The following is a 27,237-nucleotide window of genomic DNA, read 5'->3' on the forward strand; positions in this document are numbered from 1 at the left end:
GGCAGATATTTCACACTTTTACACACCAGTTTTAGTAAACTTTACCTTCATTCTTATTCTGTATAAAGTTACTTTTTTTTTTTTTTTTTTTTTTTGAGACGGAGTCTCGCTCTGTCGTCCAGGCTGGAGTGCAGTGGCGCAATGTCGGCTCACTGCAACCTCTGCCTCCCAGGTTCAGGCGATTCTCCTGCCTCAGCCTCCAGAGTAGCTGGGACTACAGGCGTGTGCCACAACGCCCAGATAATTTTTTGTATTTTTAGTAGAGACGGGGTTTCACCATGTGATGATTTCTTAAAAAATAATAATTTCTACAAGGCTATACAGATTCTTTTTTGGATAACTTTCAAAAACAGATTCTATCTGAGCTAAACTCTTTTCTTTTACATATGTGTGCTTTTCATTATTTTTTATTTCAATGTAAAATTTTCATATTTCTTAGAGAATTTAGCTCTTAGGATCCATGTTTTAAAAATTAAAAAAGTAAAATAGTCTTTCACAAGTAATATTAAAATAATTGCAACTTAACTTTCAGATTTTAAATTTTTCTTTCATTTTTGTTTAATATAACTTTTTTTGTACATACCTCACATATAACGATTCATAGTTTTAACTGACATGGTTGTTGTTTATATTGCTGCTTCTTTGTTCTGTTAAATTTTCTTTTCTTCTATGTGTTTTTTTTCTGGATTCTCTGCCTTGTGATTACAAAGAGGAATTCCTGACTTACCTTGAACACTACCAGCTAACTATTCCAATAAGGGTTGATCAAAATGGAGCGTTTCTCAGCTTTACTGTGAAAAATGATAAACACTCAAGGAGAAGACGGAGTATGGACCCTATTGATCCACAGCAGGCAGTATCTAAGTTATTTTTTAAACTTTCAGCCTATGGCAAGCACTTTCATCTAAACTTGACTCTCAATACAGATTTTGTGTCCAAACATTTTACAGTAGAATATTGGGGGAAAGATGGACCCCAGTGGAAACATGATTTTTTAGACAACTGTCATTACACAGGATATTTGCAAGATCAACGTAGTACAACTAAAGTGGCTTTAAGCAACTGTGTTGGGTTGGTAAGTAGATGCTACAATTTTAAACTTCTGATGGGAAAATAAGTTCGCAATATAAATGTCTTTCCTCAGATTAAAAATATATATATTATATATATGTGTAGTTTAAGTAGGAAGGTAATAGTTTACATTTTTTTTGCTATTTCTGCTGCCTTTGATTTTGATTTTCTTTTTAATAATGTATTGACTTTTCAAATGGCAGCTTTTAAAACTCTATTATTAGAAGAGGAATGAACAAAACTTCAAGTTTCCCTTTGACTTAAGTTTTTCTGTTCAGATAAGATATCTTTTATGCATAAACAAAACTCAGTCATTTTTGAAGAATTTTAGGGTATGTTTGTATGTATGTGTGTATTATGGCAGGAAGCCATGACACTGACATTCTTTTTATAATCTCTTTCTTTGGTAGATAACATATCTTAAAATTACTTATGACCTACTTATAGTTACGAGTTCTCGAAGTAGAATCTTTTATACCAGTGTCTATGAGATAATTTTTTATGTATTTATATGAAGATTGATGTAAATCTTACTTTACTTAGAAACTGGGTTCTAGGCTGCGTGAGGTGGCTCATGTCTGTAATCCCAGTGTTTTAGGAGGCCGTGGTGGGTGGATTACTTGAGGCTGGGAGATCAAGACCAGCCTGGGCAACATGGCGAGACCCCCATTTCTAAAAATATATTTTAAAGAAAGAATAGAAAAAAGAAAAGAAAATGGGTTCAAGACTACAGAGTTTATCCTGGGCATTTGAATCCATTCTAGTCTAATGGTAAATACACAGTTCAAAGTTGCACATAGTAATAATTGCAAAACAAAGCAAATTTCCATACTTTCTTTTCTGTGTTTACCCTGTTCAGGCTAATGTAGATGTTCCATTAAAGCTGTGTCTGTGAAAAGGGTACAAACATTTTGATGCTCAAGGAATAGTTTCAGAAACTGTTTTTCTTTTTTATTGTAACATACCCATATTCTCTGTTTCAATATAAAATAACTATAATTCGAGTTGGGTTTAAATAAGTTTTAAATTTGAAAGAACTATCAAGAACTACACAATGGAGAAAAACATTTCACTGTAGATGTATATAGGAATGTGCTCCAATTGTCTGCTTTCTATCATTGTTAAGTAAAATGAGCCAAAATGTTTACTTAGCTTATAAGATTTAGGTTTAATTTCTATAGACAAATTGAGTACACTCATTACTAGTTTCTCTATAAGCAGTGTTAGGACTTTATCTATAAAACAGACTTATCTTTTTGAATAAGATTATCCAAAATGTATTCTAAAACTTCTCATATGTTAAAATGACACACTATTAATTATCATAGAAAAATGCTATTCCTAGTCATTGACTAAGTTATTTACATTTGGCATTAACATTAATTATGCCATTGCTAGTTTTAACAGGGTGATGAAATGAGCAAATTCAAGATTTAGAAAAAAGCAAAACAAAACTAATTCCATTGTGGGATTTGAGAGAAGAGTGATTGTAGATATGAAGATAATTTAGAACATGTAGGAGACAATAAGGGCCTATTCAAAGACTATGGCATTGAGAATAAAGAAGATAGAATGAATTTGAACCACATTTTAGGACAAAATTTAAAATATTTGCATCCTATTTTTTCTTTCCTGACATATAATAAGACAGAGAATAGTAGGTAGTTAATAATATTTTTAAAATTGAAATAGAATTGAACTTGTTGTGAGAAACAGGAGAGAAAGCAATTGAAGATGGCTGAGATATCTCTTTTGGATGAAAGTATATATGAATGTTATGAGTTGAGAACGAATGTCAGAGGAGAGCTGGATTGGAGAGTAATTTGAAGAGAATGCCTTTGATATAGCAAATATGAGGAATCTGAATAAATAAAGGTTAAAGATGTCTAATGGTATTTGAGAAATATAGCTCTGAAGTTTAGAAAAGAATTCAATTCTGGAAACAAGTAACTTCAGAGCAAGTAACTTCATATAGGTGACTTTATGAAATTGTGAAACATGCTCTTTGATGACTCAAAAGTGAGAATAAAGTTGAAAATGGAACCTTTTCTACAATGAAGGAGATGACAAAATGTCACCTATTCATCCTTATTGAGACTTTGTCTCTTGTTCTTTCCCTCTGTTAACACCTTTCTATTTTACTTCATCCCTTATTGACACTGTATGGTCCATGTTAACTAAGTTAGCTTATTTGATTAAGGGGTGATCTGCCAGGTTTGTCCTCTGAAGTTACTATTTTTTCCCTTGATAGTTCCTAAGGAATTTGTGGGCAGATATTTCACACTTTTACACACCAGTTTTAGTAAACTTTACCTTCATTCTTATTCTGTATAAAGTTACTTTTTTTTTTTTTTTTTTTGAGACAGGGTCTTACTAACTCTTGCCCAGGCTGGAGTGCAGTAGCGTGATCTTGGCTCACTGCAACCTCCACCTCCTATGGATGTTACATTTTTAATCAAATGGAATATGTAAACAAGTGTTTTTTTTTTTTAATTCTACTTTTCAAAGGCCACCACTTTTAATAAATTTTGTGTTTTTAATCATTCTATATAAAATAGTTGTTAATGCAGAGATCATCAGTGTTTTCTACTCCTATCTCCTCACCCATAGTTTTAGTGCTGGGACTCTTGCACCATTCAAAGGACAAAATTCCTAACATTATAGTCTGTCACTTTCATATAATGTCATATTTTAATTTGCTTTGTATTTGAACCACGGTTTCTTACTCAGGTTTTATTTTTTTCTGGAGTTTCTATTTACTTTTACTTTTTCTTATTGAGAAAAAAACATAGTTTCTTTATCAAGTGATACAATATTTTCCAGTTCCTTAGTCCTTGTATCTATTGCTTGAAATACATTCCATTCTTCTTTGGAGGCATTTTTCATGGAGCCATTTAATTAATTTCTTAGGCTAATTTCTTGATGTTAGTTTCTGTAACATCTCTCATTTTGGGGCTTCTTCTTTCCTAAATTAGTTCCACATCTTTCTCTTTCTGAGTTTACATCCTGGTTTTGTTGGAGAATATCTTCAAATAATTACCTCAGAACAGGCAACTGGGAAGTAAAGTTTCTGAGTCTGTGTCTGTTTGAAAGCGACCTTGTGCAGCCCTCATGTTTGATTGATAATTTAGCTGAATGTGAAATTCTGGGTTCAAATAATCATCTTCCTTAATGATGATGGATGGTAGTACTGGGAAAGGGAATATATAGGGCATAAAATTTATTTATATGGTTTTATAGCTTTAAAAAAGGAAAAATACTTAAAGGTCTTAAAAGTTAGCATTGATTCACAGGTAGATGTCTGCTGCTAGTCAGATTCTTGTCCTTTTTTTCTTTAAAAAATTTTTTTAGTTAAAAAAAATTTCCCTCAGTGAAAGCATGTTCCTTTTATCCTTCCTGTTTCAGGAATTTATAACACGTCTAACTATGGGTTTTCTTTCCTAATTTCTGCTTAGTATTTGATGGGTGCTTTTAATAAAGACCCTCCTTCAGCTTAGAGAAATTAAAAAAATTATTTTCTTAATAATTTTATCTTCTTATTTTTTTCTTCCTCCATGTTCTCTCTTTCTGGAATTGGTTCTCTGCTTCTCTTATCGTTTTCTCTTTTTCCATTGTTTTCTTTTTTGTTCTAAGTTCTATGAGATTTCCCTGATTTCATCTTCTTTTCCTTCAGTTGATTAAAAAATTATAGCAGTCGTATTTCTAATTTTCAAAAGTTCTTTCTCTTTTTTCTTGGATTTTCTTACATTCTGTTATTTCATGAAAACTGATTATCTTCAGTCCCTCTGAAGATTATAAAGACTATATAGCTAGTTAGAAACGCTCAATGACCCCATTAGACTTTCTGTTCATTTAGTCATGTCCACAGTTGTCATTCTCCCCTTTTCATTATTCATTCATTTCACTAATACTTATAAGTACCTTCCATATAATGAGCACTGTTCTAGGTGCTAGGATTACAATAGTCAAAAATAAAAATCTCTATTATCATATAGCTTGCATTCTAGTGGGGCATACACACAATAAGATAAATAAATAAAAACTATAATATATTGAGTAGTGATAAATGCTCAGGAGGAAAAAGTATTGAGCAAAGACCCTAAGGGAAAGGAGGAAGGAAGTGCTGGCATCTGAGGGATAAGATTTTCAGGTAGAAATTTTCAAGTACAAAGATATGATCTGAGAGTGTTTGAGGAACGGCATGGAGGCCACATGGCTGTAGCCAAGAAAAAGTGAGGGAGAGTAATGGAAGTTGAGGTCAGAAAGGAAACTGGGAGCCAGACGTAAAGACTTTAGGGGTTGCAGAATAAAATCAATGATAACTACAAGTTCGAGGCCTGAGCAAGTAACATAATCTAACACCCATCAATTAAGGTGAGAAAGACTCAGGAATCAACTGAGATGAAAAAGCTGTTTGAAGAGTAGGTAGGGGGATGTATATCATGAATTCAGTTGGAGGTATTAAACGTGAGATGTTGTATAGGATATTGGATATGTCAGTCTGGAGTTCAGAGGAGAGATATGAATTAGAAAGTTATAAATTTGGGAGTCATCAATGTATAGATGCCATTTAAAGCCAAGAGATTATATGAAATTGCTTTGAAGGGAGCATAGGTTGAATAGAGAAGAGGTCTAAGGACTGAGCCCTTGGGCATTCTGAGAGGTCAGGGAGGTCAGAGAGACATAGAAGAAACAACAGAGAACAGAGTAATAAAGTTGAAGGAATATCAGGAAAATGTTCTGGCAGCCAGAAGGAAATATTTCAAGAGGAAAATGCTGCTGATGAGTGCAAATAAGAGTAGCACTGCAAATTGCATTGAATTTATCATTGAGGAAGTTATTGGTGACCTTGACAAAAGCAGTTTCAGTGAAGAAGAGTTTGGAGAAGAGGCAATGACATGATTAGAGTAGGTTTAAAATGGAGTGGGAGGAGAGAAAAAGAGTATATAGACTGTTATTTCAGGACTTCTGGAAAAGCAAAAAAAATTTTTAGTAGCAGGCAGAAGTATGGTCACAGGAGGTTTTGTTTTGTTTGAAGATGGGAATGATTAGGTAGAGTGAGAGGTGTTGGAATGAAGTTCTTGATAGGTGAGAAATGATAGAATTTTCCACACAAAGAGAATAATTATCTTTAGCTAGGGGAATAGATAGTTCATCCATTATAATAGGGAAAAATAGATTTTATGGACATAAGATGCAGGTAGATGAGTATTTGTGATTGTAGGAATTTGTAGGAGGTTTTGCGTTGTCTATTGGAGGGGAATATGAAGGTTTTAGAGGATTAAGTAGAGATGAGAAAACATGAAAGAGTTATCCAGGAGAATGGGTTACTGAATGAACTTGATAAATATACAATTTCTGTGAAGCATTACAGTTACAGTTAAAATTATTAATGAATTTAAAGTGAGACCAGTCAGCATTCTGGTATATTTTCCTCTGGCTAAATGCAGCTGCAAAGGTGCAAGCTCAGCAAAGTTGAATCTTATCAAGGTTGTGGTTTAGCCAGCTGGATTCCATGAGGTGAGAAAGAGGTAAGGGAATTGAAGGTGGAATTGAAGCTGGGTTATGAGGGAAGTGAGGACATGAGGTGGGTAAAGGACAGTGAAAATGTGGTAGGATCAATGGATTATGGGACCTCATGGGGATAAAAGGACTATCCCTTGGAGTTGGTATATTAGAGGGACAGTTTTAGAAAGATAGAAGAATGGGATACTTGAAATCAAGATTATAGAAGGCTCCAAATATTGATAATGCTCAAAGTCTAGGATTTGACCATGGGCATAGTGTAAAAGGTAAGGTGAGGGACAAGATATTTGAGGGGGAGGAGGTCAAGAAATTGAGAGGACAGGGAATGAAGGGACCATCTATGTCATTAGTTTTTAAACTAGATCCATGGATGGGATTATATGGTAACCATATGGGATGATAGCAGTACATATGACTTTGCCTCCAATAGAAACCACAGATATTTTCATATCGTTACAGTTTTTGCATTCTTTTCAAAATATTTTTATTCATCACTGTTGTGAAATTGTGGAAGTTATTTGAGCCACTGAAGATCTTATTTAAAGTGTTGTGCAAGTTATATGTATTCTTTTTAAAAAATATTTTGATAACTGTATTTTACTAAATTGGTTTTATTTAGTAAATATATATATTTCCTATATATTTTTTCTGCATTTAAAATATTCTGAGGAGGAGTCCTTAGGTTTCACCCTTAGACTTCCAAAGGGATTCAGAGTATATGCATATGCACATACATGTTTTTTAAGAATCTGTGATATAAGAAGATATTGAAATCAACTATTTCAGGAATGATGTTGCAGAGAATGACAGTAATCCAGAATCTGTTATTTTTAAGGAATGAGGGGACTGACTTGGGATCAATAGATAAATGCAACTGGGAAAGGAGGGAGAAGATCGTGGCACGAGGTTCAATGCTGGTGTTTGTTTGTTGAGGAGGGAGAAAGAATTGTTTGGAAATGGCAGTGAGTTGCAAGAACATCTGACGCTACCTTCAGGTCCAATAGGAGGCACGTAGAAGAGAAAGCAGCCACTGTTCCAGAGGACTACAGGAAAAGAGTATCATTTAGGGAGCTTCAGGTTTTTGTTAGAGCAAGATGAAGTGAATATTCACAGATGAAGCTGGGGATAGAGGAGATTTTATTGATGATTGACCTTGAGTTTGCGAGAACACAGTGGAAGTGTTTCAAATAATAGGGAGAGGTAGGAGATGGGATCAGAAAACATGATGTACGTAATCATATGAGAATTAGAATCCAGGGGGTGAGGTTTGGGCTTCTCATAGGAATTTATACTGCCAGGAAAGAGGACGCATGGTGAGATTAACCCTGATGGTCCTGAGGCAGATAGTGTAAAGGTGAATGGGGATACTGAGGTAAGTGAGAGCAGGGCTCTTGCCAGGCATGCATAGATTTCTGGTACTCCCACTAACTTCAGGCCCTCCATCATCTGGTTTTCAGACCCTTTTTAATCTCATAATCACTGTTCCCTTCCCTCCCTTCAGTCACTGTAGCTCCTGATTGTTTCTGAAATACTGTAAGCATGCTCCTACCTCATTGCCTTTGCATTTGCTGTTGCCAGTATCTGGTCTGCCCTTTCCCAAGATAAATGTTTAGCTTGCTCCCTCATTTTATTCAGGTTTCTGCTTAAATACCACCTCATTAGGGAGGATGGTTGCAACTATCCAATATAGTTTCTATAATTCTCTCACCTCTAATTATTCTCTGTCCTTTTTGATTGCTTTTATCTCTCCTCTTAATGTTTATCACTACCTGCTTCATCATTTATTTGTTTAATCAATTAGCTTTTAAAAAAAATTTTATTTTATTTTATTTTTTTTAGACAGAGTCTTGCTCTGTTGCCCAGGCTCTGGAGTGCAGTGGCGTGATCTCAGCTTACTGCAACCTCTGCCTCCTGGGTTCAAGCGATTCTCCTTCCTCAGCCTCCCGAGTAGCTGGGATTACAGGCATGCACCACCACGCCCGGCTAATTTTTGTATTTTTAGTAGAGGCAGGGTTTCACCACGTTGGTCAGGCTAGTCTCAAACTCCTGACCTTGTGATTGACCTGCCTCAGCCTCCCAAAGTGCTGGGATTACAGGTATGAGCCACCGCACCAGCATAATTAGCTTTTTCTAGCTCCTCCCACCAAAATGTGAGTACCATGATAGAGCTGGAACTTTGGTTCACTGTTGTATCCCCACCACGTAGCATAGTATCTGCCTTGTGATAGGCACTTGTGAAAGCATATTTTGTGAAAAAATAAATAAATACAGAAACAGCCCTTAGAGGATAAGAGAATTATAGTATAGTGGTTAAGAGTTCTGGCTCCAAAGTCAGTCACAGGAGTTCATTGTTTAACTTTACTCCATCTCAGTTTCTCATCTACAAAGTGGAACAGATAGTGGTACGTCGAAGAGTTATTAAGAAGAGATAATGTTATAAACATTTTACAAAGTACCTAACATAAAATCTCTGGATTGTCCTTCCAGAGTCTTTTCATTCTTGAAATTAGAGATTGTGTTTACTTACCAGGCTTCTGACTTCATTTTTCCCCAGCAAATCAAATTTCTTGTCTGGTAACTTTCAATTTTCTTGTGCCCACAGACCAGCATGACTTTAGTCTCTAGCCTTTCTGGACTGTAGCCTAGACCCTGCTTCCTACATATCCCTCTTATCAAAACTTGTACTTGCCTGCTATTCTGCAGGAACTGTGTTCATTTTTTAGCACATTGTTGATCTACCTGGTAAAGTACTTCATACTGAGGTATTAGAATATGTTAATGGCATATTATGTTATTTTTGCTAGTATTTGCATTTAATATAGGGACTATTTTCCTTAAATTAAAGCAAACAATGGTGAAAATTATATGAAGTGACTCAGGGCTGCTTTTTTTGTTTGCATTTCTCAGCTCATTTCATGTAGGTGACTGCCAACTTAATCTATAAATTAGAGCAACTCTGATTATGTCTTATCATTCCTTCCAAGCATGAGGTACTTAACATGAATTTCCCTAAACAGAATCATAGAAGTTTAGAATTCAAAGGGACCTTAGAGATTATCTGGACTAGAAGTTTTCAACTTTCTTTTTAAAGCAGCAAAACTCCTTTTTCAAATGAAATGTTATGTGGAAACTTAATATATAGATTAATAAAAGCACAACTGATTCCTAAACCCAGGAATCCAAGCCATGTAGGTCTCCCTTTGTTGTCTGGGGCAATCCCCTGAGGGCACTTCCATGGAACCCTTAGGGCTCCCCAGAGTGCTGTTTTAAAACCACTAATTTAGACCAACTCTTTCATTTTTCCAGCTGAGGAAATACACCCAGAGAGTTTTTATTTTATCTGGTGTTACAGGGTAAATTAGTTGGATTAAGAGCAGTCCTCACATGTGCCATACTTAGGAAAACATTATTAGACAAGGGTGGAAATTCTTATTTCAGATAACTTTTACCATCTCATTCTTTTTCATCAACAAAGTTTTATTTATACCTATTACATGTGGGACACTTTCTATGGTTGTAACTGATACAAAGAAATATAAGACATAACCCTTTGCCTTAAAAAGCAAATAATCTAATTGGGAAGCTAAAACATGAAGTTGAAAACTTATACCAACTTTAAATAAGACTTCAAGACTTGAGATGTAACAAAGCAGTGTGGAATTAATTGAAAATAAGTGATACTGAGAATTAGCTCTATTGAAGCTCAGTGGAGGGTGAAGCTACTCCATTTGGACTAGGGACTAGAAAAAGTTTTTTTGTTTTTTTTTTTTTTTTTTTTGAGACGGAGTCTTGCTCTGTCGCCCAGGGTGGAGTGCTGTGGCCGGATCTCAGCTCACTGCAAGCTCTGCCTCCCGGGTTCACGCCATTCTCCTGCCTCAGCCTCCCGAGTAGCTGGGACTACAGGCACTCACCACCTCGCCCGGCTAGTTTTTTTTTTTTTGTATTTTTTAGTAGAGACGGGGTTTCACCGTGTTAGCCAGGATGATCTCAATCTCCTGACCTCGTGATCCGCCCGTCTTGGCCTCCCAAAGTGCTGGGATTACAGGCTTGAGCCACCGCGCCCGGCCGAGAAGGTTTTTAAAGAGGAGAGATAACTAAACTGAGTAGCACTTGGCTAAGTAGATAGGGATAAGGTGATAAAATACTGTAAGTAAGGGCAGAACTTTGAATTCCAGTACCTTCACTTACCTCTGTATAATATTGGGCAAGTCTTCTGAGCCTGTTACTTCATCTGCAGAATGGGGATGTATGGGATGTGTGTTAATTAACAACTTATTAATTGATGCAACATAAACCTCAAAATGTCAGTGATTTATCACAATAGAAGTTTATTTCTTGTGTGTGTCTGTGTCTACATCAGACAGCTTTCTAAGAGGTCACGCAAGGACCCAGGTTCCTTCTTTTTTGGTTTCTACCTACCCTAGGTATTTGGAGTTGTCTTCATTCAGTGAGGAAAGAGAGTAGAAGATTCCACTGCAGAGGTATTCAGAGGTCGGGCTGAAAGTGTTATATAACCCTCTGCCCATATTTTTATTGTCCAAAACTCAATCACAAAGCTATATCTAAACACAGAGGATATAGTTACATGCATAATGTGGAACTGAAATAAGTTTTAGTATTCACATAAAACCTCTGTTACCTCACAGAGTCATTGTGAAATTGGAGGAAATCATGTATGTGACATGCTGAGTACAGTGCATAGCATATGGAGGTATTTAAATATTCTTTTTAAAGAATAGGAACATTTATATAATGTTTTACTGAGTACAGATAATTCGCTAATTTTTTTTATTAACGTGTTTTAACCCTGTCTTTAGTTTTATAAGTGTCTATTTATTTTTAGCTCTTGTTAATAATGATAACTAATATTTAAAATTATTCTCCTTGGTAAGTTATTTGTTTATTTTTCTTTTAGCATGGTGTTATTGCTACAGAAGATGAAGAATATTTTATTGAACCTTTAAAGAATACCACAGAGGATTCCAAGCATTTTAGTTATGAAAATGGCCACCCTCATGTTATTTACAAAAAGTCTGCCCTTCAACAACGACATCTGTATGATCACTCTCATTGTGGGGTTTCGGGTGAGTGAGTGTGCAGCTTTTAGAAAGCATATTGTATTGGATTGCTGCTTTTTCTTTCTTATGGCAAGTGTAGTAAGGTTAGCAATAAAGTAAGTAGGAATTTGACTAGGATTATAATGTCCAGAGCCCTTTTAGTGGATGTCACCTACCAGTAGTTTTTTTTTTTTTTAAACATTTTTCTCTCTGCTTCTTAGGTTGGGTTTCTTTTTTTTTTTTTTAATTTTTTTATTATACTTTAAGTTCTAGGGTACATGTACACAACGTGAAGGTTTGTTACATATGTATACATGTGCCATGTTGGAGTGCTGCACCCATTAACTAGTCAGCACCCATCAACTTGTCATTTACATCAGGTGTAATTCCCAATGCCACCTACCAGTAGTATTAAATCAATCTGGGAGCTCTTTGAGAAGTCTTTAAACTAAATTTATATAAAATTCATTTTCTTTTTTTGGTTGAAGGGAAAAAAATAACCATCTCATTTTAGGTAATAGCTATAGCTTTTTTGCACAGGTACTGTAGTACTCTATTTGTGCAAATAGAGTATTTGTTTAGCCTGATATTTTTCTGCTAGTAGCAGGAATCTAGACACTTTAAGACTTGAAGAATCTTAAGGTAGTATTCAAAAGTAGTGTTAGCACTGAGTGAGGATACTATAAAAATATGCAGTACAGACAACAAACCTAGACTTCAGTGGTCAAGGAGAGCTTCATGGAAGAAGTGACTTCTAAGCTGAGGCCTGGGGGAAAAGTAAAAGTAGCTGTGTAGAAGTGGAGAAAGCATTGACTATAGTGTTTCACATAGAGAAAACAGCGTTTATGAAGCTCCTAAACCAAAAGGGAGAATGTCATGTTATATAAATTGACAGACAGTTCATGTAACTGGATATTAGAATGTGGGCTGGAGGGATAAAGGTGAGGTTCATAGTGGTTCGGGGAAGTGGCTGTGAGAGATGAAACTGGAAAGATTAGCAGAGGCCACATCATGAAGAGCTTGTAAACCATGTTAAGGGGTTTGTTTATCCTAAGTACACTAGAAACCCACGGACAGGATTTAAACAGGAAGAATAACATAATCAGATTTGTGTTTTACAAAGACTACTCTGGCAGCAATATGGAGATGGAATTAGAGAAGAGCAAGACTAGAGCTAAGGAGTTAGGAGGATGTTAGTCTAAAGGTGAGAAAATGTAGAGAAACAGTGGATATAACATAGCATAGCAAAAAGAACATGTGCTTTGGTATAGCATAGGACCAATTAATTACCCAACCTCTCTGAGTGCTCATCTCAGCACATACTAGTTACCCAATCAAACTGTAGCTATCATTAAAATGACTGTTTCTAGTACACTAAAGTGTTATTATATTAAAATTTTTTTTAAAGATTTGTTCTATATCGCTCCAGTAGCTAGAACCAGGGGCAGAATGTTTCAGAGAGAGATTTCAGCTTAATGCAAAGGTAAAGTCACCAACGAATACATTTAGTAAAAAATAGAAAGGGTTAGCCAGACGTGGTGGCTCATGCCTGTAATCCCAGCACTTTGGGAGGCCGAGGCAGGCAGATCATAAGGTCAGGATTTCGAGACCAGCCTGGCCAATATGGTGAAACCCTGTCTCTATTAAATAAGCCAGGCGTGGTGGCGCTTGCCTGTAGTCCCAGCCACTTGGGAGGCTGAGGCAGAAGAATCGCTTAAACCGGGGAGGCGGAGGTTGCAGTGAGCCCAGATCATGCCACTGCACTCCAGCCAGGGTAACAGAGCGAGACTCCATCTCAAAAAATAAAAAATAAAAAGAAAGAAAGGATTGCCTTGTGAGTTAGTGTATGATATGCATCATCCTTTTGTTTCTTCTCCATATTCTTCATGGGCTTGTTTTCTTCTTAAGTATTAAGTCTTCTTTTCTTAACCTACTATTCTCATTCTGCACACTTTCTTCTTGAGTAATCTCTGAGGCTGTTAATTAGGTCCTTGTTGGTACCAGAAAAAGACAACTTACAGTGAATCTACTTAAAACTTGAAATAAAATTCCATAGTTAATAATGAAAACAGAAGATTTGTTGGGTCTTTGTATTGAGTAATGAAACGAAACATTATGGAAATAAGTTTATCTTATATTTAACAACATTTAGACTGTAAGTATAACTATATGTAAATTCTTTAAAAACTAGAATTCAGTCTGGGCACAGTGACTCACGCCTATAATCCCAGCACTTTGGGAAGCCAAGGCAGGCGGATCACGAGGTCAGGAGATCGAGACCATCCTGGCCAACATGGTGAAACCCCATCTGTACTAAAGATACAAAAATTAGCCGGGCATTGTGGCACGCTCCTGTAGTCCCAGCTACTCAGGCTGAGGCAGGAGAATTGCTTGAACCTTGGAGGCAGCGGTTGCAGTGAGCCAAGATCACTCCGAGTGCGAAACTCCTTCTCAAAAAAAAAGAAAGAAAAAAAACTAGGATTTAAATATTCAGTTGTTTATTATAATGTAATTATTATATCATTTTTCCATAATATGCCAACCTTCACTGTATGATGGTAAAGAAGATCACCTTTTGTAAAAATCTTTAAAGATTTTATCATATTCTGAAAAGCTTATCTCTTAATCCTTTCATATTTAAATTATCCTTTTTTGAAGTACGTATCACATTATTTTAAGTCAGGCAGATCCTTATTTTTTAATGGTTTACGCATTAGTGAAACACTTCTCCAAATCCATTCTTATGGCTGTCATAAAATTCTGTCCTTTTGGGGAAAGATTCTTCTACCATCTCTCATTTGGATTACTGTGAGAATTTCCTAAACAGTGTTCCATTTCAATGTTTTCAATTCACTTGCCATTTCTACTACCCCGAACTCTAGTCTGTTTGTTTTAGACCCTCATTATCTCTTGACGAGACCACTATACTGACTTTCTAATTATGCTTTCTGCCTCCAGGTTTGTGTTCTTGTTTTCAGTAAAATCTGTCCCCTAAATCTGGCTGTATCACACACCTTGAAAAACTTCACTGGCTTCCTATTACTGGGAATATAAAATAGTATTTCCCTATGTTCTGGGCAAGTGTTACTAGACTTAATTGGAAAAAAAAAATGTTTTGTGTTTAGTAGTAAATTTGGGAAATGTCTGGCTAACATCTTAATTGTAATACTGTTTCAACAGCATAGGTCAAGTGAGAGATGTGAATTTATAGGCATACACTGCCAGTTAGCCTATTACCTGGAATTCAAGTTTATGTCAAAATATAAGATATGAAAACCCCCTTGACACTGGATATATTTATTTTACATTCAGATACTAATTTTTTCCATTCTAATTAGATTCAAACTCTGAATTTTTAAAAATTTTATAGAAGTAATAAATGTTCTTTTTAGAAAATACAGGACAAAAAGGAAAAAAGGAAACTGAAAATTACTTATTCCAACACCCAGAGATAACTAAGTATTCTTCTAGTCCATTGAAATAGATGTTATTACGTCTCTATATCTTCATTATCTACTTATATATTCATTAAGTAAATATTCATTTAATTCCTGTATGCAAGGCTATTCTAGGTGCTGGGGATGCAGCAATAAATAAAGCAGAAAAAGTCCCTGCTCTCATGGAGTTTATATTCTAGTGAGGAAAGACAGTTAACTAAATAAGCAAACAAACAAACAAACAAATATATGGCCAACTGTCCAGAAGTAGTAAGTACTATGTAAGTACTAAAATAAAGCAGGTTAATGAAATAATAGTGAATGGCTGTATATATTCAAACACTTTGGTATTGATCAAAAAGTTAAAATCTTATTTCAAATGGCAATGAAATCCATATATTGATTTTGGGAAAAAGTTACCATGTTGTATGTGTTTATGAGCAATATTTTCCTAACATGCTATAATCTAATCAAAATTAAATTAAGCAAAGCATCTGTAACAGGTATCACTTGAAGAACTACTATCTTTATTTTGAAATAAAGCAAGTTAATCTCGTTTTCTATTTTAGACTAAGAAAGATAGTACTTACAGATCACTAAGCTTAACATTAAGAAGTCAATTGGCAATTATAGAATGCATAGTTTTATAATGAGCTAATTATGCTGGATTAATTTAATTTTTAAAGTGAAACTGAAGATATTCTCTCTTGATTTTATTCATTCAGTATATGTGTATATGTATAAAATATTGAATATATAATTATATATGCTATATATAAAATACCTTTGATGGACATTCATAAATAAAAATATATAGTTTTAATGTTCAAATAATTTGTAGTTTGTTAGAGTGATAGCCAAGCCAACTAAAAATTTTAAAAACTAAAATGTTGAAAATTAGGACAATAACAAAGATGATAACACCAATTACCTTACACTGAATACATTTTTAGTTTTATTATCATTATTTTTGAGATGGAGTTTTGCTCTTGTTGCCCAGACTGGAGTGCAGAGGTGCCATCTCAGCTCACTGCAACCTCCGCCTCCCAGGTTCAAGCAATTGTCCTGCCTCAGCCTTCTGAGTAGCTGGGTTTACAGGCGCCCTCCCCACATCTGGCTAATTTTTGTATTTTTAGTACAGATGGGGTTTCACCATGTTGGCCAGGCTGGCCTCAAGGTCTGACCTCAGGTGATCCACCCACCTCAGCCTCCCAAAGTGTTGGGATTATAGGCGTGAGCCATCACACCTGACCTGAATACATTTTAAATGAGAACTACCATTGCTTTGTGTTTATTGCACAATAATGTCTAATTGTTTTCACAATATTTTAAATAAAAATAAGGAGAAATTGAATGGGTCAGAGAAGGGGAAATGATCAAAAGAATGAAAATAAAATCCTATATTTGGACATTTAAACTGTTTAGCCAGAGTAAGAGACTAGGCATGACTTGAATACATGAGTGGTTTTATGATCACAGAGGACTGAGCAGGAGAAATTGGAGTTATATTGATGTGGAAAAGCTTTCAGCTGTTTTGTAATAATATTAGCCAATAAAACCTAGTGGCTTACTCAGTATACTTTTAGTATTTCACAGTTTCTGTTGGTCAGGAGTCTGTGCATGGATGGGTCATCTGCTTAGCCTCAGCTAGGGCTGAATTCTCATCTGGAATCTTGACTGGGGAAGAATCCACTTCTCTACCCCCATAGTTGTTGGCAGCATTCAGTTCTTTGTGGTTATAGATAGCTTTAGTTTTTGGATGATTGTCTTCAGATGCCAGCGTCAGTTCACCAATGTGATTGCTTGCTTTCTCTAAGTCAGCAAGGGAGAGACTCTAGGTAAATGCTACAATATTATGTAACATAATCATGTACTAATATACTCAAAGTCACATGCATCTCATCATCTTTGCTGTATTCTGTTAGTTAGAAGCAAGTCACAGGTCCTACCCATATTCAAAAGGAGGAAATCACAAAAGGATGTGAACATCAGGAGACAGAGGTCATGGAGGCCATCTGGAGAGTCTGTCTGCCACAAATGGATATAGAGAAACACTTACTATCTGGAGGCTATACTATTGAAATAAGAAGTGGTGTTTATGTCTTTGCTTCTCTTGACTTTAGGAGTTTCAGGAGTATTTAACTGATGGGTCTTATGATCATTTCCACCTTATTTCCTAAAATTTATTCATCCTACTGTCTTAACACGTTTCCTGCTGCTGTAACAGAATACCTGAGACTGGATAATTTAAGAACAGTAAAAGTTTACTAAGCATATGGTTCTGGATGCTGGGAAGTCCAAGAGCATGGCTCCAGCATCTGGTGAGGGTCATCTAATGGAGGAAGGCAAGAGGAGGAAGTGAGTGCACACAACAGAGAGAGGAAATTGGGCTGAACTCATTATTTTTTATCAGGAACCCACTCCCACAATAACCAACCCACTCCTACAATAATGCTTTTAATTCCTTCATGAGGGTGGAGCCCTCAAGTTCTAATCATCTCTTAGAGGCCCCAGCTGTTAATACTGTTTCAATGGCAATTAAGTTTCAACATGAGTTTTGGAGGAGATATTCAAACCATAGCACCTACCAATGCAATTTTTTAAAGAGAAAGGCTAAAGAAGTTGGAGAAATGAGAATAGTTACTCTTGCTGTCAAGTGTATCATATATATTAATCTAATTATTCCTCACTAAATTTTTCAATAGTGGGGATGAGAAAGATTTCCTATTCAATATAAGGATGTGGAAGATATACAGAGGCCCTCTACATGCTCAAGTTTATTTAATGAAGATGATAATCAGTGAGGCAGGTGTTTACAAATGCCGTAGCACTAAAAGGCTGCTTCTATACTGAAGAACCAAATGTGTAGAAAACAAAGGATACATTGCAATTCGTACTAAATGTGGTTCAAAGCAAATTATGCTGGAATCGTGATCTTTCAACTCTAATTGAATGTCTCTTACTTCTAGGCTTTGGAAAAGAAGTATTTTGAGTACTCTGTCAGAATAAATAGTTGTAGACTGCCGACCTAAGTGAAAAAAGTAATTCATTGCCTTTTAGAATTGAGATTTCTAGAGCAGTAGAATTGATTCTAATTAAAATAGCTTAATAGAAGCATCTTGTTTTAAAATGAATGCTCAAAGTATCTTTGAAATAGATTTTTGCAAAATCAGGGTTCTCTATCAGAGCTGTCTTAGACTGATTCAAAAGTTCATACTCTAGATGCTTTTTAAATAACTTTAAATGATTCTTTAAAGTATATATCCTAAATTTAAATGTATCAAGATATAATTACTGGAATAATATGAAATGATTATTTGAAAATTATTTTTATTAATTCATTTATTAGATTTTTTTTGTTTTCATGAGCAGTTGAATTTTTATTTCAGATAACATTATTTTCAAAAATTTACAGACTTATTTCTCACTACTGCATTTTCTCATTCTCTTCCCTTTGAAAAATCTTAATATATTAGATAATTTATGAGAAGCATGTCTACATGAAAGATTTATAAATAAATATGTTTAATTAGTGAACTTTCCTGAATTGGTTGCTTTTATTGTAGATTTCACAAGAAGTGGCAAACCTTGGTGGCTGAATGATACATCCACTTTTTCTTATTCACTACCAAATAACAACACACATAACCACCACAGACAGAAGAGATCAGTGAGCATTGAACGGTTTGTGGAGACATTGGTAGTGGCAGATAAAATGATGGTGGGCTACCATGGCCGCAAAGACATTGAACATTACATTTTGAGTGTGATGAATATTGTAAGTTTGATCCCTCTATATAATATTTTATTTCATATTTGTTGTGTTTTTGGCTAAGGTCACAAATTTTTGCTGTGAAGTTAATAATGATAAGAATTTACCTGTCTAAAATGGTAAAAGATTGGCCTAGTATTGTTTCAATTCCATAGAAATACATTTAAAGATGACCTTATCATTCATTTTTAGATAATACGACAGTTTTAGTGGATCATTAAATCTTGTTTGAGGGTTTTGTTTTTCTTTTTTAACTTGAAACATCAGCTCACCCTCTAATTTCCATGCTGTAGTTCATGTCTAGGAGAAAATATTTATTGAGGTAGACTGGTATAAAAACCTTTTACCAAGGCACCTTGAGGGTAGAGTTCTAAGTGATACAGAGTAATGTATACAGTGGTTAAATTTATAAAAACTTGTTTTAGCACTTAAAAAAATCAAACTATCACCCTATGATTTTTGTCTGACTTTGTGTCTTTTCTTATTTTCTGGAGGTCAGGTTGCCAAACTTTACCGTGATTCCAGCCTAGGAAACGTTGTGAATATTATAGTGGCCCGCTTAATTGTTCTCACAGAAGATCAGGTAAGAATGTGTTAGTTTATAAGTCTAAGATTCTTAACAGACAGGCTATAGAGCTATAGAATTACTTATTATTAAATAATATGTTTTATTATTGCTCCTATTAGGAAGTTCTAGTTGGATATGAGTTTTAGCTCTACACATTTAATATCTTAAGCAAATTTTAAATACATTACAAGAATATGCCTTTTATGTTAAAGCTATATAGATTAGTTATGTTTCAGTATAAGGGTGAGCATTTGCATGGCATATCTTATAATAATGGTTTTCTTTAGTTTTTATGTTGATAATCTCACATATGTTCACGTTATCATTACAGCTGGAACTGGAAAAAAATATCTGTTCAATAATATACCAAATGAGCTCTAGGTCAGATATTACAGAAATAAAAATTGGCAAGAGATTATTCCTAGAAACCACTGCTTCTAATTATACTCCCACTTTAGTCTTCAAAAGTTTTAACAACTGACCTTAGTAATTTGTTTGGAACATTTCTGGTATGCATGTTGTATTGCAGCCAAACTTGGAGATAAACCACCATGCAGACAAGTCCCTCGATAGCTTCTGTAAATGGCAGAAATCCATTCTCTCCCACCAAAGTGATGGAAACACCATTCCAGAAAATGGGATTGCCCACCACGATAATGCAGTTCTTATTACTAGGTATGGTTTGTTGCAAGTATTTTTCCATTGATTATTGTGTTTATTCACTATTGTAATAAATTTGGTTCTATCTAAAGCCTCATTCAGATAATGAGTATAGAGAAAGCAAAATGGTAATTTATTTTTCACTACTGGGAAAGAATGTATTACACTATTATTGTGTTTGCATCAAATGAACCAAATAAGAAAAAAGAAAATATTAAAATTTGACTTAGAAATTTAATAAATGACTTTCCTTCTACTGATAAGTTCTATTCATAATGTTTAATAGAAAGCATGTAGATGATTTGTTAACTGAACAAAATACACACTAAAACAAGATTAAAACATATGAGAAAATATATATCATAAAAATAAAGTGACCATTATTGGTTATAAAATATATTAACTATTTTTACCTTCCAGTTGTGTTAAAGTTTATTAAAAGAGAGGAGGACACTGGCAGTTATACAACTTACTTGAATGTCTATCTAATTTAAAATACTTTAATTAAGATATATAAACATAAAGAAGCAGATTGATTACACTATGTGTTGAACAGCTTGTCTCTCAAGCAAAATTATTTTTTGATGATAACCCATTGAATTTTTATATTGCTTTCCAATTTTACAAAACTGTTTTCAGATCCATTTTATTCTTTACTCTCCAGCAACAATTCTGTAGAGAGTGTTATTATGTTAGGAATGAGGGAACTGGTAGGTAAGTTTCTCAAGATTACTCAGCTAGTAAGTGAAAGAATACGGCTCAGATCCTGGTGATTCTGTCTTTGATTATATGATGCTATCTGTTTTAGTTTTTAATACTCTTAATTATAATTGGTTAGAAATATTATACTTAAATTATTTTAAGATAAGTGTGCCTTTTGACTTCTTATCAATATTTTAAAATAAAAAGTAACAATAAACAATAAGCAAAATGGAAGCATTATAGTCTTTGGTATGATGATTATTTCAATTTGCAAGACAGTATTTAACATACGCTTCATCTGTGGTATGTTCATTGACCCTACATTAGGTTCTAGGGAGGGAATACAAAGTATATGAGTTAGAATCTTGAGATCCTGTAAGATAATGTAAACTTTAGAAAAATTTCTTGAGTAACTGAGTCGTACAGTGAAATTTCTGAATTTTTTTTATAGTTATAGTCACTTTAATTGACTTTATCTACCTGACATCATAAGTGAGAAAATCTGGTTTATGACATGCCTGCTGAATAAAAACATCATATGGTTCTATATAAATACACGTTGACATTTTAGTCTGATAAAATTTGCAACCCCTTAGAGTCTTGTGGTCTGGAATATTCTTAAATATACTTAAGGAATTAAAAATATACTGGGAATTGTGCAAATGTAGAAACCTTTCTGTTAAAAAATATGGACGTTGATTAGTGTCAATGAAATTACTGGAAGAAAATGTTGTTGTATATAGCTTACAAAATGATCATAAATATTTACATGACTTTTGTATTTATATTTGTAAAGCTCTTTCTCTCTTCCCAAATGTGACACACAGTGGGCTCCCAATACTTCACATTTGCATTATTATATCTCCATTGGATTTTTACCTTTTGCCTCAAATGACAGAAGTTACACCAAGCACGTATATAGGTATTCAAGTAGTAGAGTACATCTGGGCAGTTAGCCCACCTTTCTTTGCACTGGCTACAACATTCAGCTGTCCAACTTTTTACTCTGAATTCACTTGGATATTTTCCTGATTCTCTGCAGGGCTCTTGTTTGCTTTTGTAAGCTACTTCAAGTACCTTTTTGAAGTTTGAGATTTAAACATAAAATTTTATTTTTTATTTTATTTTATTTATTTTATTTTATTTTATTTTTTTGAGATGAGTCCCGCTCTGTCGTCCAGGCTGGAGCGCAGTGGTGCGATCTCGGCACTGCAACCTCTACATTCCAGGTTCAAGTGATTCTCCTGCCTCAGCCTCCTGAGTAGCTGGGATTACAGGTGCGTGCCACCATGCACAGCTAATTTTTTGTGTTTTTAGTAGAGACGAGGTTTCACCGTGTTAGCCAGGATGGTCTCAATCTCCTGACCTCGTGATCCTCCCACCTTGGCCTCCCAAAGTACTGGGGATTACAGGCATGAGCCACCGTGTCTGGCCGAAAATTTTCTTTTTAAACTTGTCTCCTAATGATCAGACTAGTACTAGAAATGATCTCAGGATTTAATAGAGTAGTAGTTCAAAGAGTTCATATCATATTATTTTAGATTGGCTAATGTAACAGAGGTTAGAAAAATGCTTTTTGGAGCAGTGTATAATTCTTTTTTGAATTCTTATTAAAGTTTCAAAGTAACTTCTAGCCTATTTAAAAGTCTATAATTATTTTTGGATTGCTAGGGCCACAGAGTGACTTATCAAAATGAGAGGAGTATCATCTTTAATATTTAAAAATGGTTAGTTTTTGAGGATCAGAAGAGAGGTACCAGTGTTGGACTCTCTTGTATATTTTTTATTTTGAAATCCAACATGTGTTTAAATCATACTGCTAATTTTTGTAAAAATATTTTTTAAAATGGTTAGTTTTTGGGGATCAGAAGAGAGGTACCAGTGTTGGACTCTCTTATATATTTCTTATTTTGAAATCCAACATGTGTTTAAATCATACTACTAATTTTTGTAAAAATATTTTTGAGAATTCCACAGATGATTTTATATTACTGTTGAAAATTGGTTGATATAACTCACTTATTAACATGTTCAGGGGTTTGACCCGACTGTTTATGAGTGAGATCATGTTGTATGTTTGCTTGAAATGTCAACTCACTAGGGAGAATGTATAATGTGTGTATCAAGAATGCCAGGGCTGGGCACGGTGGCTAATGCCTGTAATCCCAGCACTTTGGGAGGCTGAGGAGGGCAGATCACAAGGTCAGGAGATCAAGAACATCTGGCTAACATGGTGAAACCCTGTCTCTACTAAAAATACAAAAAAATTAGCCAGACGTGGTGGTGGGCACCTGTAGTCCCAGCTACTCGAGAGGCTGAGGCAGGAGAATGGCGTGAACCTGCGAGGTGGAGCTTGCAGTGAGCCAAGATTGCGCCACTGTACTCTAGCCTGGGTGACAGAGTGAGCAAAAAAAAAAAAAGAAAAAAAGAAAAAAAAGAATGCCAGAGGAAAAATGATTGATATGTTTATTTCCACTGGGCCAAATTTTGTCCCAGGAACTCAAAGGTTTTATGCAAAAGCCATTTGAGATTGCAATCACTTAAGTAACAGTAGTTACTTTTAAAAACTCAAAATGTTATCCCTTTCTTTAAAAATTGTATCTTATTGTTTTATTTTGTTGATTTACATTTAAAATGTACTGTGCCCTGCAAAGCTATCAGATCACTCTGACTAGAGAGAAAGAAAATAAAGGAATTTTGCATGTTGTTTTTTCTGATATCAATAATATTGAATGAACACCAAAGAACATATTAAAATTATTTATATATATTATATATGTGTATTTTATATGTACATATGTGTGCATATACTATGTTCTATATAATTGTTCATAATAAATAATATATAATATAATGAATACCTGTTATCACTACCTAGATTTATCAAATCTTAACTTTATGCTATACCAAAGAGCAGCTTTAAGCCACTTCCTAAAATGATGATTACCTCTCTATGTTGTATTAAGTACCTGACATCTTAGCTCTGAATACCAAAGTTAGGGCTAAAATGTATACATTTGTAGAAATATGGCAATATTTCTATAGTTTATTATATTTCATATATTATAAATATGCATTAATAGAATAATAAAACTGATCTTTCATTTTTGTGATCTATATTTTTAGTTAAAATATCAGTATTAGTAACTGGTATTGATTGCTTTCATAGACTAAGATCTATTAGAATTATTTGGTGATGATTAATATTCACCTAAATTAGTGAATGAAATTCACAATACATCAGTGGTGAAATATAACATTATATACCTAGGTCAAGAAATGATTAATATTCCTTACTTGAAACTCTAGAAGCAGAATTTTTGAAGGCAAAATAAGACTGTACACACATAGTTAAAAAGCTAACTTGCTATAAAACTTGCAAATTATCTTTATTAAGCTTTGTATTTTGTTGTTTTAAAATTATTAAATTGACAAAAATTGTGTGTCTTTATGGTATTCAAATGATATTTAGATATATCTAAACATTGTAAAATGGCTAAATCTAGCAGTGGCTTGATATGTGTTGCCTGCCATACTTTATTAAGGTTATTATTGATAAACCAAATTAATAGCTACTTAGGAATAAAAACCTGCAAGTTGACAGGTTATTTAATTTAATTAAATTTTCAAATGAAGTCAGGAAATATCCACCACAAGTTTAAAGTCAAGCCAATATCTAAATCTATTTTGTGGTAAAATACTCAAGAAATCTATTTGTTGTCTGAAATTCAGTAGGAATTCAAAGACGTGGAGTATATTTGCATCAATGTTTAGCAATTAGCATGAACACACTAATGCATACATTTCTTGGCTTTCTCTCGTATAAAGTATTGGAATCAGGTTTTTCCATTTTTAAGATAATAATACATAACAGTTTATATTTAGGGTAGGAATTATAGCCTAAGTTCTTTTTATGGTAACAGCTTTATTGAGATATAATTCACAGACCATACATTTTATCCATTTAAAGTATACGGTTCATTGGTTTTTAGTATATTCACAGAGTTGTGCAATCGTCATTATCATCAATTTTAGAACATTCCATCACTCCCAAAGGAAGTCATCCTCCATTCCCCACATTCCCCTCAGTCCCCACTCCTACCCTAGTCATAGGCAACTGCTAATGTACTTTTTGTCTGTATAGATTTACCTCTAGACCATACATATAAATGAAATAATACAATATGTGGTCTTTTGTAACTTGCCTCTTTTACTTAGCACAGTGTTTTCAAGGTTCATCTATAATGTGGCATGTATCAATACTTCATTCCTCTTATTAGCCTAAATTCTTGAGAATTCAAGACACCTTTTAAGACTGCCTCTATAGGCTATTTGTCAATTATTATACTTTTACAGTTTTTCATTAATGAAAAGCACAGGATTTATAAATACGTCTTAAAATACAGATGCAAAAATTGCACACCAAGTCAAATAATTTAGTCTTTAATTAAAATGGGCATATTTATCCTCTTAAGGGGTCATGACTGTTTGCTTTGGTGCTGCTGGATTATAAAGGAATTAGAATTTCCAAAGTCACCTAATGTTTTCAATTGGGAGTACAAAAATAGCTATAAAAGTGGTTTATTGTTAAAATTTGGCCTGCAGTCTCTGCATTTAAACAAGTTTTCTTATTTTTTAAATAATGTGTTTATCAGGATTATATATTGGTTTCATGGTAATGTATTAGAACAGATAGAGGAAAGGGAAGTTAAATGTGATACATTAACATTTATTTGGTATTCATTTATGGATTTTTAAAAATCTTTAAAGAAATGCCAGTTACCTGTTTTATGACCAGTTAAATATTTATTTCACTAAGCTTTTAAAGAATATATTAGGTTTATAGGAAGTGTGAATTCAGATTGTGGGTGAATTAATTTTGTTATGTGGGCATTTTGAAGCATTTATTTTTCTCTTACCATGCTGCTTTTTCTGAATTGTTTGAGACGATCATATAGTTCATCTTTCTAAAAGTGTATTAACACAGTGAATTACAATGATTGGTTTAGAATATTAAACCAACCTTTTGTTCTTTTTTTTCTTGAGACAGGGTCTCACTCTATTGCCCACTATATCTACCCACCCCCATTGCCCATATTCCTCCTCTTCAGTTTCCCTTCCTTTTGTCCATGCCTTGTTGATTTCTTACTCAAAAGTCTTTATCTAGATTCAGTTTCCATTTCAGTCTAGGACTGTGACAAACTGGAGTGACTCTAATTTCTTGTGTACACTGGGACACTTTTAAGAGTGAAAGAGGGGGGCTGTATGCAATGGGTCATGCCTGTAATGCCAGCACTTTGGGAGGGTGAGGTGGGAGGAATACTTGAGGTCAGGAGTTCAAGACCAGCCTGGCCAACATGGTGGAACTTGTCTCTACTAAAAATACACAAAAACATTAGTCAGGCATGGTGACATGCACCTGTAATCCCAGATACTCAGGAGACTGAGGTAGGAGAATCTCTTGAACCCGAGAGGCAGAGATTGCAGTGAACTGAGATTGCACCACTGCACTCCAGCCTGGGCAATAGAGTGAGACTCCATCTTAAAAAACAAAAAACAAACCACAAAAAAAACTGAAAGAGCGTGCCATTGACAGTTATGTCTGGAAAATAGGCACAAATTAGGACCTGGTGAAACAGGATTATGGTTATCTCAGGCATTACCTGTGTGTGTTTGTTGAAGTTCAAATAAAAATGAAAACAAGAAGATACTTTTTCCTCAGTACCCAAATTTAATCAGTTATCTTTATGCACACCTTGAATAAATACCGTACCTTATTTGTAGTAGGCACCATTAAATAGTTAAAGAAGGATGTATTGTTCTAAGCTCTAAGGAATAGTAACTTAAGTATTTATATTGGTTTTATGGATATATTGATGTATGTATATAACCAAATACCAGATACTTAAGTGCTTTACAGACACTTAATCATTTAAACCTTAAATAACTGCATGAGATAGGTACTGCTGTTTTCTCCATATTGCAGAAGAGAGAGCTGAAGCACAGAAAAATTAACTGATTGGCAAGGTCACACAGCATCTTAGAAGTCTGTGGTAGGCAGGCTTCTAAGATGGCCCTCAGTGATCTCTGTCTCCTGGTATTCATGACTTTATGTAATCTTCTCCTCTGGAGTGTGGTCTAGCAAATTGCCATCTTAACAATATGGAGTCTTCCAACTCATGAACAAAGTCTGTCTCTCCATTTATTTAGGTTTTCATTACTTTGTCTCAGCATTGTTTTGTGGTTTTCAGTGTTTTTATACATTTGGTCATATGTTTTGATATTATTGTCCATGATACTCTTTTTAAAATTTCATTTTCCATATTAATAGTTTTTCACTGGTATATAAAAATGCAATAGATATGTATATGGATTTTGTATCCTGTAATCTTGCTAAGTTCATTTATTGGTTTTAATAGCTTTTCTTGTGTGTGTCGGAGTCTC

The 27,237-nt window shown here is 34.4% G+C and overlaps 1 protein-coding gene across 1 annotated transcript in view; it reads left to right on the forward strand.

The window, feature by feature from the left end:
* The window catches only part of ADAMTS6 (ADAM metallopeptidase with thrombospondin type 1 motif, 6), a 336,516-nt gene that overhangs the window by 10,267 nt on the left and 299,012 nt on the right, over positions 1-27,237 (forward strand). Inside the window, exons 3-7 of the mRNA XM_011966761.1 lie at positions 711-1,075; positions 11,513-11,681; positions 18,658-18,869; positions 19,363-19,446; positions 19,961-20,106. Coding sequence (XP_011822151.1) covers positions 711-1,075; positions 11,513-11,681; positions 18,658-18,869; positions 19,363-19,446; positions 19,961-20,106 — 976 coding nt within the window. The remainder of the gene's footprint in view (positions 1-710; positions 1,076-11,512; positions 11,682-18,657; positions 18,870-19,362; positions 19,447-19,960; positions 20,107-27,237) is intronic.

Source organism: Mandrillus leucophaeus, unplaced genomic scaffold (assembly GCF_000951045.1).
Source record: "Mandrillus leucophaeus isolate KB7577 unplaced genomic scaffold, Mleu.le_1.0 Scaffold771, whole genome shotgun sequence".
In the NCBI taxonomy this organism is placed as follows: domain Eukaryota; kingdom Metazoa; phylum Chordata; class Mammalia; order Primates; family Cercopithecidae; genus Mandrillus; species Mandrillus leucophaeus.